This window comes from Festucalex cinctus, chromosome 20 (assembly GCF_051991245.1).
Source record: "Festucalex cinctus isolate MCC-2025b chromosome 20, RoL_Fcin_1.0, whole genome shotgun sequence".
Classification (NCBI taxonomy): Eukaryota; Metazoa; Chordata; class Actinopteri; order Syngnathiformes; family Syngnathidae; genus Festucalex; species Festucalex cinctus.
In genome coordinates this window covers 18502227-18515048 of record NC_135430.1, presented here as the reverse complement: position 1 = coordinate 18515048, position 12822 = coordinate 18502227, and the positions used below count along the sequence as shown (strand labels likewise).

At 36.8% G+C, this 12822-nt stretch overlaps 1 protein-coding gene across 6 annotated transcripts in view; it reads right to left on the bottom strand.

The window, feature by feature from the left end:
- Positions 1-12822, bottom strand: part of kcnh2b (potassium voltage-gated channel, subfamily H (eag-related), member 2b) — a 141056-nt gene that overhangs the window by 57066 nt on the left and 71168 nt on the right. For 5 of the 6 annotated variants that reach the window (XM_077508365.1, XM_077508366.1, XM_077508364.1 and 2 more), the window contains 4 exons: positions 9893-10048; positions 8297-8510; positions 6837-7162; positions 6548-6759 (listed from right to left, as the gene is read on the bottom strand). In XM_077508365.1, the coding sequence (XP_077364491.1) occupies positions 6548-6759; positions 6837-7162; positions 8297-8510; positions 9893-10048 (908 nt within the window). Of the gene's footprint in view, positions 1-6547; positions 6760-6836; positions 7163-8296; positions 8511-9892; positions 10049-11026; positions 11084-12822 lie in introns of those variants that run through there. The other variant, XM_077508368.1, reaches the window with a different exon arrangement.

Genomic DNA, 12822 nt, shown 5'->3' with positions numbered 1-12822 from the left:
AAAGCGCTTTATAAATAAAGTTGAGTTGAGTTGAGATCAATCTGAGCACACATTCGGCATCTTGACTTCAGCTTTACAATTCATGGCAGATTATCTGCTCTCTCAATTTTAAAATCTCAGCTGAATCCATGCAACCTTGAAGTAAAGCTATTTTGTTCCCTGGCAGTTAATTTCGAAGTTTAATGATGGAACATTTTCCATTTCAACTCAAATCAATCGCGATCGCCCCGCGGGACGGTGTCGTCGTGTTCTTTCACGGAACAAAAGCCCGGATTTACTTTCGAACAACTGAAGTTATGTAGAGCGTTGCAAATGGCAAAATCAATGTTTGCTTTAATGCTGTTTGAGGGACGCAAAAAGGGAAAGCGATTAGTGAGGTATAGATTAGCTGCTTGATCTGAACAGGAGAAACGATTTGCAAAGATGTTTTTTGTTTTTTGTACAGTACATGACTCGTTCACATGATATCAATTTGTGTACATCAAATGTTTTGTGGCAGATGGACGAAGCTGACAAATATATTTGTTTCAATCCTTTTTTTTTTTCACCTCAAGGAAAGTGTAAAGTGAGATATGAGTCACAGGCAGTTTGTCACCTAATTGATTATTCTGTCTGAAATGCTTCTGCGATACGATATATCTTCATCTTGTGGACATGCCGTTGTGTCATCTCGCATTCCAAAAAAAACCATGTATGTTAGGTTCGTTAATGACTGCAAGGTCAATCATTCGTGTGCAGCATAACAGATAAATGCTGCTTCACCATGTTTGCTGTTTTTCACGCATTTTCGGGTGGGAATAACAGTTACTACAGGGGGTGTCCAAACTTTTTTCATTTGAGGGCCACATACAGAAAATCAGAAGGACGTAAGGGCCACATAATGTTATGAAGAGAAATTGTGTTTAGTCCTAAAAATTGGACAAATTATTATTTTTAATATGGCAGTAGGGTTATTATAATTTTGGAATTTTTCATTTTAGTTAGTTTTTATTAGTTTAGATCTTTAAAAAATGTTTAGTTTTAGTTTAGTTTGTTAGTTTCAGTATTAGTTTTTTTGTTTTGTTTTTATGTGTATTACTTGTGTGCAATATTTAAAAAACACAATGGGAGCGACGTCATCTAAAGTTGCTTTTCTGTTGGCTGCTTCTAGATGACGTCACTTCTGTGTGACATACTTTCAAACGTCATTATTCCGGTTGATATCAAAATAAATCTATTAAAAAAATCACATTTAAAATCATCCCCAAAGGCATGCATTAAATTAATTGCCAAAGACATATTTGTTATAATTATAGTTAGTTTGATAAACATAAAATGTAGTTTCAGTTAGTTTTCGTTTTTTAAAAAGCATTTTTGTTTTTATTTTATTTCGGGAACAATATTGTTTTATGAATTTTAGTTTTTCATAACTAAAATAACCTTTCTCAATACCCTCCCTTCGTATTTTGACCATCCCCAAACATTTTTGTTTTGTTTATTTAATTTGAACCGACTCAAACGCCATTTTTAGTATATGCCGCGGGCCGCTGAAAAATGGACGGCGGGCCGCAAATGGCCCCCGGGCCGTCGTTTGGACACCCCTGAGTTAATGAATCTCAAAGCACCAAACGTACCCAGGTGGTTTGAAAATACGTCATATGCATAGCTTGAAGACACAGACAAGATGCTTTGCGACTTTGTGGGTCATTGAACTCGCACGGGCAAAACACTCAATCAGTCTGAGGTATTGAGGCGGAGCCACCAGAGCGGGCAGCTAAATTACAGTCCTGCAGGTTGAGTGTGTCACATGCTCCTTGACTCCAGACAATTTCACTGAGAGAACTCGCCACTGGTGCCAGAGCATGTACAATGTTTTTTTTTAATACCAAAAATACAATCGTGACGTGCTGAAAACAGCACTCCAAGCGGAAGAAAAAAAATAGTGAAAGGAGACAAGCACATTCAAGTGCATAACATGGCAGCCTGCTCGTAATATGATGCCTATTATGAGGAGCTTGCTTTCTTTATTCCCGACAACGCAAGCGTGCATAAAGCGGTAATAGTAACTAGCGGCTGAAATCAAACCTTGTCCGTCTCATCCACAGCTCGAAACAGAATAAATGAAGTTATTTTCCTGCAGGTGGACTGAGAGCGCTTTTCATTTGTGGAGATGAAAAGCTCGCGTTTTTCATTCATTTCTGCCCTAGTTCACAAACATCGTGCTTTGTCGAGACATTGCCGGAGGTGTGTGGCCCACCATCACGAGTTCAATGTTGAGTCTGGCCCGAAAATATAGAACAAAAACTATAATAATATCTGTGGCCGATAATTATCGGCAATTAGCGACCAATTCGGTGTCATACAGATAGACCAGATAATAAAGAAATTTGCCGATAATTATCGGCAATTATCGACCAATTTGACGTCAAACAGATAAAGCAGATAATAAAGAAATTAGCCGAAAATTATCGGCAATTATCAACCAATTTGACATCATACAGATAAAACAGATAATAAAGAAATTTGCCGATAATTATTGACAAATTATCAACCAATTTGACATCATGCAGATAAAACAGATAATAAAGAAATTTGCCAATAATTATCGGCAATTATCGACCAATTTGACATCATGCAGATAAAACAGATAATAAAGAAATTTGCCAATAATTATCGGCAATTATCGACCAATTTGACATCAAACAGATAAAGCAGATTATAGAAAAATTCGGCAATAATTATCAGCAATTGTCAATTTGGTGTCATAAAGATAAACCAGATAATAGAGAAATTGGCCGAAAATTATCGGCAATTATCAAACAATTTGACGTCAAACAGATGTTCTAAATGATTGGTTTATTGGTATCGGTTGAAAATAGCAAAAACAAAAACAAAACGTGGCAATACTAAGCATCAGATTGAGCAATTTTAAATTTTCCATATCGTTTTTTTTTTCTACTGCTAGTTGACATATTGATATTTCAAATGACACAGTTAAGTTCAACAATGATTTGAAGCACTACTTGTGACTTCACCACAGAGAAGTCCCCTGTGCCTATTAAAATCTTCCATTAAAAATAAATATGTCCGACTTATAATTGACTTAATGTAATGCTGATGATGTCACAGCGCTCGTTCTTTGTTGCGCTTTCGGTAGCTTGTGGCGGCATATACTCATATAGCGCAATAAACAGGATGCAATAATATCAGCGCATTACCTTTCCGAGCCAACAGGGGACACTTAACGCTTGAAATTAAATTTTTCATCATGGCCTGCAAGTGCATCCCGCAACATTACATCATACAGTTACTCCATTGAAAAGCAGTAGAGACATAAAATGCCTCTTGCAGAAATGACAAATATTATGAAATGGCTCCCTTGTCCAAAGAAAATGATAAATGATGTCATCCGTTTTAAAAACAAATTAAAACAACAACAAAAAATCATGAATATTAATTGGCCACTGTAAAGCTAAAAGATTCCATTCGATGTAAACAAGCAGAATGTTCCTGAAGGAATCAAAATGTACAGAAATGTCCTGCAAAAAGCCATGGCGACACCTAAAATGGCAAAAACCGAAACTTGGTTCAACAAAACAAATCTGCTCATCCTCAATTTGCATATTTTTTTAAACAATAAATAACCACGAGTAAGTAGTTCTAAGTCAGGGGTGTCCAAACTATGGACCGGGGGCCATTTGCGGCCCGCCGTCCATTTTTTTTTTAGTGGCCCGCGACATATGCAAAAAAATGGCATTTGACTCGGTTCAAATAAAATAAAAACAAAAATGTTTGGAGATGGTCAAAGTAAGAAGAAAAAAAACTGGTGCTATTAAAGGTTATTTTAGTGAACTAAAATTAACGAAAAAAAATTAAATTCAAAACAATTTCGTTAACAAAATAAAATAGAAACGAAGATGCTTTTTAAAAAAAGAAAAATAACTGAAACTACATTGTATGTTTACAAAACTAACTAAAATAAAACTAACTAAAATTATAGGAAAAATGTCCTTCGTTTTAGTCTTTGGAAATTAATTTAATATATGAGCCTTTGGGGATTATTTTAAATGTGATTTTTAGTACATTAATTTTGATATAAACCGGAATAATGACGTTGAGCCCATGGTGTTTTTTAAATATTGCGCACAAGTAATACACATTTAAAAAAAAAAAAAAAAAACTAAATTAAAACTAAGCATTTATTAAAGAACTAAAACTAATACCAAAAAAAAACTAACAACCATCCTGAAAATTAATTAAAACTAACTAAATAAAAAAAAAAAAAAAAACTCAAAACAAAATAAAAACTAAAATGAAAAATTCCAAAACTATAATAACCCTACTGCCATATTACAAATAAATTGGTTTATATACTGTCGCATTTTTCTAAATATGCAAAAGCACAAATAAATAAATTATTTGTCCAATTTTTAGAACTAAACACAATTTGTCTTCATAACATTATGTGGCCCTTGCGTCCTTCTGATTTTCTGTATGTGGCCCTCAAATGCAAAAGTTTGGACACCCCTGTTCTAATGCATCACCATTATCCAGTTATTTGCTCACATCAAATACAAATCAATATAACACACATGGAAATGGAAAAAAGGGGTCAAGCATCCCGCTAAAGATGTTTTATGGAGTATCGAAATTATTCACTCCTCATACGTGAGGTTGTTTGGAATGAAACAACTCGGTGTGATGCTCCCATCTTCAGGCCTGCGTTGACATTGCAGCTCTCCAAGCAAGCTACAGCCGCACAGGTACAACATATCGCATGTCAAATCTGATTTCATCCATGCCCGCGCACGCACATTGAAAGCAACTTGGGCTCGTGTTTTGACCTTATCGTGACCTTGCCATCTGCGACTCGCATACTGCAGCGTGATTACATTATTGCGCTGCGTCATCAACTCTGGATTATTGTCTGTTGAAAACAGCAACCGGGTTGGGGGGGGGGGCACGATCGGATCAAATCATTCCTATTCCCTTTAGTAACTCTCGGGAGACTCCTGCCCTAACAGAGGGCTTAACATAATCTTTAATACTCCCCCTTTCGACTTTATTCCGATTGCTCATTTGAGCTTCTTCAAGGTTGGAAAGTCACACGGAGTGAATCAATTTTGAGCATATAAACCAGCACAGCAAAACACATTCCTGGAGTCATGATTGATCCTTCAACACCTTTGTCATACAAAAAAAAAATAAAAATAAATAAAAAAATAAAAAATAAAAAATGGCTGGACTGGCCATCTGGCATACAGGACAGATGCCCGGTGGGCCGGTCTTTTTTTTGGGCGGGGGACGATGCAGTGATTTTCAATTCTTATTTTCCTCAATTTTACCTCAAGAGATTGGCCCACAATTAATACTTTGGGATGGGCGAGTATCGCCGATACCAGCCTTTTTTCAAGTACTCGAGTACTCGTGACGCAGACGAGTACAAGCGACCGATGGCAGAGGGGGAAGACGTTAAGTGAGTCCTCCTTGCCTGTAAGTGGCGCTAGCTTGCAGCAGTTTTTTTTTTTTTCACCAAAACTTCACCAGTTTGGAAATACTTCAAAATTGTGAATCTTGAACTAAAAGAGCATTTTTGTGTTTTATTTTGAGCGTCAAGACTATTGAAGAGTGACTGTGCTGTTTTTTTTTTTTTGTCAAAATTAAAGGAAATATATCCATCCATCCATTTTCTTGACCGCTTATTCCTCACAAGGGTCACGGGAGGTGCTGGAGCCTATCTCAGCTGGCTTTGGGCAGTAGGCGGGGTCCACCCTGGACTGGTTGCCAGCCAAAAAGGAAATATATTTGTTTAAAAAATATTTTTGTGATTTTTTTTTAATTTGTCAAAATGTACTACTGGTATCGGCAGTTGGTATCGGTATCGGTGAGTACTGAGGGTCTGAGTATCGGTCTGAAAAAAAGTGGTATCGAACATCCCTACTATCCAATCTCATTTACTTCATTTCTATAGTACATTTTTATAAACAAGTGTTTCCAAAGTGCTCTACATAAAATCTAGTAAAATAAACTATTAAAAAAAAAAAAAAAAGTCAATAAAATACAATAAATAAAATTGTAAAAATCAATACATAGAAAATAAATATTTTATTTTATTTGTTTTAATAAAAAAAAAAAAAACACGAAAAAACCCAGAGGACCACACAATTCACGCTGAATTAAAAAAGCCAAGGAATAAAAGTGGGTCTGACGACGTGACTCAAATTTGATGGTCCCGTCTCTTAACCCATTGATTGATAGCAAAGTGAGACATCATCAAGAAACATAAGTGGCAGAACTGTACATGTTAGGCGGGCCTAAGTCAACATGCCAGGGCCGATTTTTTTGTTTTGTTTTTGTGCCAGTCAAGCCAACACCTTCAGGAAATGTCACATACAAAAGCAACTTGTTTCAAGTCAAAATGATTCACCCAGGTATGATCTCAGCTAGCCCGAAAACATTTCAACTCGAAGCTCATGTTTACGTGACCCGGTGAAGAGCTTCATAAAAGGCAACACGGTGCAAGGCGGGTCATCAGAAACGACTCGAAAACCAAACTCAGCCTGCTTACCTGTGTGACTTTTTCCGTCACATTGTGCGTGCGGTCGATGAGTTTGCAAGGCGCAATGATGTCCATCTCCCCTGTGGGCAGGGCGATGAGTGGGTCGGGTTTGAAATCCACAAAGTTTAGTGTGATCTGAGGAATTTTGGAGATGGTACGGTACCGCATGAGGTCAGAGTCTGACGTGGAGTTCAGTATGTTGGACTTACTGTTCACTGCACCTGGAAAAACACACACGGCGTTAAAATCGTATCAACAAAAAACAAAAAAATTGGTTTTGAAAGCCCGCGTATCGCACCAGTGCTTCCCAGTCGGACGCTGGCCCTCCGGTTTTTCCGGTCCCAGTCAGGCCTCATGGCCTCAATCTCATCGACAGAGGACGCGCGCCTCATGCTGTGGAAACTCTCCCGCGAGCGGCTGCGCGAGAGCGAGCAGTTGGAGCCAGAGGCGTCCTGGTTGAGGCTGAGGCGGTGGTGGGCTGCTACGCAAGGAGACGACTGGGTGAGGGGTCCGACTAAGTGCGTGACGTAGTGGGGGGGTGCGGGAGGGGGCACGGGGGACACAGAGTCCAGTAAAGTGCGTTGGTCCTCCACGTGGTCTTCTGGCCAACCGTGGAGCTCTGACCTTGGAAACAGAAAAATAAGATGTTTAACTCATTCACTCGCCACCTTTTGCACATTGCGCAATCCCGTTGGCTCCCGGCTGTTTGACTGGATTTGGACTGATTTTGCAAGGCCCACAGAATATTGTGTTTTATTGCTATAAAAGCATGGAACCTATCAAAAGAAAGATTAAAAAGTCTCTTCTTTCATCAGGGAAAAAAAAAGTCAGTTTCTATCTGTTTCCATTTTGCAGCAATTAGCATTAGAAGAGAGCTAAGTTTCATCAGTTTTCACAAATTATTCAAATTTGTAAGTAATTAAGCTTTTTTTCTACATGGCCCTGGTTGATCTCCTTTGCTCTGCTGCCACCTGCTGGCCGTTTGTGTAATAACTACCATTTCTGCAACCGTTCTTTGCAGTTGAGAGGCTGCATCAAAGCCTACTGTATGTTCTAGCATTTAAAAAAAAAACAACAACAACTTATAAATACGTCTTTGGGACACTTAGAACATTAAAAAAAACGTATTTATACGTTATTGGGAGTAAATGAGTTAACTCATTCACTCCCAGCCATTTTCACTGAAGGAACCCCCTTCGCTCTCAGCTGTTTTACTGGATTTTGACTGATTTTGGAAGGTCCATTAGAATGTGTGCTATTCTATAAAAACATGGAACCTACGAAAAGAAAGATTAAAGTTTCTTCTTTCATTAAGAAAAAATAAAAATCTGTTTCCGCTTTTGCAGCAATTAGCATTAGAATGTAGTTTAAAGTTTCATCGATATTCACATTCCTGGTGAAAACATTGTCAAAAAAAAGAGCTTGTTGCAACATGGCCCTGGATGATCTCTTCTACTCTGCTGCCACCTGTTGGCCCTTTTTTGTAATAACTACCATTAAGCCATCTCTTCATGTCAGAAGCTGCATCAAATCCTTCTGTATACTGTTGCAGAAAAAAACAAAAAACAAAACAAAACAAAAAAACGTATAAATACATTTTTTGAAATGAAGGGCAAACAAAGTATTTAAAAAAAAATGTATTTACATGTTTCTGGGTTTGAATGAGTTAAAAAAAAAAAAAAAAGAAAGAAAGAGGCTCAAGCTCTGTTCCGAATCAAAACTCTTGCACATCTTCCATAATCTGGTCGCGAGCTCTACCTGCTTTCGCTGATTTGCTCCGAGTGGTCAGGCGGCAAAGGGGGAAGGGGCAGGAACTCCCCCAAGCCGAGGGACTCGTGAGAGCGGTCGACCTGGTGCAGTGGCAGAGGCGTCGCGGACGGGATCCGACCGGACTCCGCGTCATCCAGAGACACTTTACTGTTGGAGAGGGAGCGCAGCAGGGGAAGGCGCAACTTGAAGCCTCTGGGACGACCTAAGGAAGAGGACAAGAAAGCAGCAACTTGTTCATGGAGGAAAAAAAAAAATACATACACAGAAAGGAGAGCAAAAGCGTGACGCGGCGAGAAGATTTTAACGGGATCATGTTGAGCCCAAATAGGCTTTGAAGTGGAATTTAGGACAGCGACATTGATTACAATTTAGCTCCAAAGTTCCAAATATGAACAGTGTCCCACAGCCACGCCATCTCATCTCTATGGAACATTGAGTCCGGGGACACTTCAAAACACACATTCTGTCAAACGTAATTTAAAAAAACAAAAAACAAAACACAGGATTCAAATCTATCATGTGACTTTGCAAATATCAGGCCACCTGTTGTATGTGTGGATGAGTAGAACACTGATCAAGGTGGATTACACTGATGCTTGCCTGTCACTGAGCAGAATAAGAGGGCTTAAAAGTCATTTTAACACCAAAACATCAGATAGATAGATAGATAGATAGCATTACTATTTTGCTAGCTAGCAATTATTTTGCTAATTGCTAGTAGCTTGCTAGCCTTCTAGCTAGCTAGATAGCTAGAAGGATAGCATTTCTAATTTGCTAGCTAGCAATTATTTTAAGATAGATAGATAGATAGATAGATAATCTATTTTGATAGCGAGCAATTATTTTGCTCAATGCTAGTTAGCTTGCTAGCCTGCTAGCTAGCGATAGATAGATAGATAGATAGATAGATAGATAGATAGATAGATAGATAGATAGATAGATAGCATTTCTAATTTGCTAGCTAGCTATCAATTATATTTGGCTAATTGCTAGCCTTCTAGATACATAGACAGACAGACAGACAGACAGACAGACAGATAGATAATCTATTTTGATAGCGAGCAATTATTTTGCTCAATGCTAGTTAGCTTGCTAGCCTGCTAGCTAGCGATAGATAGATAGATAGATAGATAGATAGATAGATAGATAGATAGCATTTCTAATTTGCTAGCTAGCTATCAATTATATTTGGCTAATTGCTAGCCTTCTAGATACACAGACAGACAGATGGATAGATAGATAGATAGATAGATGGATAGATAATCTATTTTGATAGCGAGCAATTATTTTGCTCAATGCTAGTTAGCTTGCTAGCCTGCTAGCTAGCGATAGATAGATAGATAGATAGATAGATAGATAGATAGATAGATAGATAGCATTTCTAATTTGCTAGCTAGCTATCAATTATATTTGGCTAATTGCTAGCCTTCTAGTTACATAGACAGACAGACAGACAGACAGACAGACAGACAGACAGACAGATAGATAGATAGATAGAATGCTGCAAACGGCTTTAATATGTTTTTCTTATTTGTGTCTCTGCCCCTTCAATATAGCGCAAACCAGAGTCAAGCCAATCGCTACCTGTGACGAGCCAGGTGGGAAGGCGGTGGTTGAGCTCCTGTTTGCCGTCGTGCAGCGTCTCCTCAGTCATGACCTCGAAGTTGAGGATGAACATGATCACCATGCCATCTTCGTTCTTCACGGGCACCACATCCACCATACATAGGAAGCACTGACCTGCGGGTATACACACATAAAAAAAAAAAAAAAGCTCGCTTGTAAAATTGTGACCTTTGAACCCTGGGTCAATCGTCACAAAACAAGCATTGTTGGAAAGGGAATTCAACAAGAATTCCAAATCAGCAATCATTTTGAAAGTTTTTTTTTTTTAATTGGTGCATATTTTAGTAACTTATCTCATTGAAAGTTGAATATTCATTGAAAGTCTGAGTGTCTGGATAGGGTTGTGCAATTAACTGAATTTGAATAATTAATTTAATTCTTAATTTCAATTATTACACTCCGCAAACACAAAATTGGCATAATAATAATATAATAATTGTAATAATAGGATTGATAATTGTAAACAAAAATAAAAAATGTTTATTCTGGTTTTGAGTTGTTTAAATTTATTTATATATATTTGCACCTTTTTTTTTTTTTTTAAAATGACTAATTTAATAAATCGTTTGGTCCAAAAGGAACTAAAAGTGTTCTTGTTTGGATCCCAAAAAAAAAAAAAAAAAAAAAAAAAAAGAATAGTGATTTCAATTATTACCAAAATAATCGGGATTATTATTTTTTCCATAATCGAGCAGCCCTAGGTCCGGATATTTATATATTACTAATTGCAGCCTGTACATGAACAAGAATGAATGGATGAATGGATGAATGAATGAATAAGTTGACAGCAAATGATGACAAAAGATCAACATTATGTGGACTGTCCATCTTTGTAGCATTTGGAACCTATTTGAGATGATGTTGGGTGAAAGGTCGACTACACCCACGGCAAAAATAAAACACTGACAACCATCCCGACTCGCCTTTAAAAGTGGGAACTGAGCCCACACTTTGTCAAGTCAATAAACAACTACACTATTATCAATGCATGTATTGGATGTCATGCATGTGCTCTAAAAACACAGGAAAAGCTAGTCATGTTGTAACTATAATCATCTAAAAATCTAAAAAAAGCCTTCGAATGCTTCTTACCTGCATCGTGATGCGATCAAGTCCACGTTTAACGACCACGGCGGTCAACATGGAAATCTTACACGGGAACATGTAGCGCGTCAGTCATTCATATCACATCATAGCTCGGGAGGACAGGCCGAAATCCGATTGGACGGCGGTGTAATCCCCGCAAAAATATGAAAAACACGGAGAAAACGAAAGGATTACACCATCTGGCTGTGTGTGTGTGCGTGTGCACGCCTACGCGCTTACGCGTAGATATTTGCAGAAGCTCATATTCATTCTAAAGCTTCTGGGTCATTTCGATTCTATTGGCTAGATTCATTCACACGCGTTGACTTTTGGTTCCTTTTAACCTCGAACATACACTATTAGAAAAGGTTCCTTTTCGGAAAACATTCAATAAATGTTTGTAATAAACACAAAATATTTCAAATACGCCATGCTTGTTAAGTCTGACCGTATTTTTTGCACTGGACGTGAAGTGAGCTTTGAGGTTCAGAGGTCAAATGCCATGTCATCGAAATGATCCCCTTGGATATATTCCAATTCAGTGCGTGGCAGCTGGTAATCTGACTCAGTGAGACTGATTTACAAAAAGCAAGAGGAGATTATCAAAATGCTTGAAACACGTTGGGGAAAAAAAAAAAAAAAAAAGTGTGTGGGGCAAACTTTTCATGGAGGTCCAGTGATCTGGTGATCATATGAGGATGTGTCCTCGATTAAAAAAAAAAAGAAGAAAAAAAAGCTTCAAGAAAAGAAAAGCTTCAAAGTAAACCATCTGTTCGGTTTTGTTGGTTGGATCATTAGTTGACAAGACAAACTGGCACCAAAATATGAGGTGGCTCACTTTAGTGTCAATGCCATTAGGGACAACGGCCACCAGATGGTGCTGTTTGACTTCTTGTCTGAAGTGTATGTTTTATTTTACACAGCAAAGTGGAATAAATTAAAATGAATATATTTGTGTCAAATGTCTACAAACTCATAGATAGATAGATAGAAAGAAAGACAGACAGACAGCACCTGAAACATATATTCTAAAAACAGTAAAAAAAAAAAAAAAAAAAAAAAAAAAAAAAAAATAGAAATAAATAAATAAAATAAATAAAATTAATACATTAAAATAAAATAAATTAATATATAAATGAATTAAAATAAAATAAAGGTCAAATTAAACTGACCAAATACTTGGATATTTGAATAGTTATAATAATTGAATAATTTAAATAGTTTTTTTTGTTTTTGTTTTATTAGAAAAATAAAAATGGGTTGTTTGAAACAAACTAAAATTGAGTCATATGGACCCAAGTAGCAGGTTGATCCATATTTATTTATTTTTATTTATTTATGTATGTATTTATTTATTTATTTATTGACACGGCAGTTAAGGGTGTGAAATCTAAAAACTGTCCTTTTTGTCCAAATTTTGGTTATTTTGACCAAACTGTTTTTTTTTAAGAGTGTATATGAAATACAGTTTGTCAAAATATAATATTAATAATAATTAATAGTAGTAGTAGTAGTAGTAGTAGTAACACTGAGTAATAGTAATAATAATAATAATAATAATAATAATAATAATGGTGTCAAAAATAACCCAATTTGGGTTAAAAATAAATAAATAAATAAATATAAACAACTTATATAAAAAAAGGAAAGAAAAGGGGACTGACTTGCTATTTGGGTCAATTTGATGCATTTTTTTTTTTTTTTTTTAGGGGGTTGTTTTGTACAAAATGAATTTTGGGGGTTGTTGTGTAAAACAATCCCACAACGTTGGGTCATATTGACCCGAGTAGTACCCAATTATT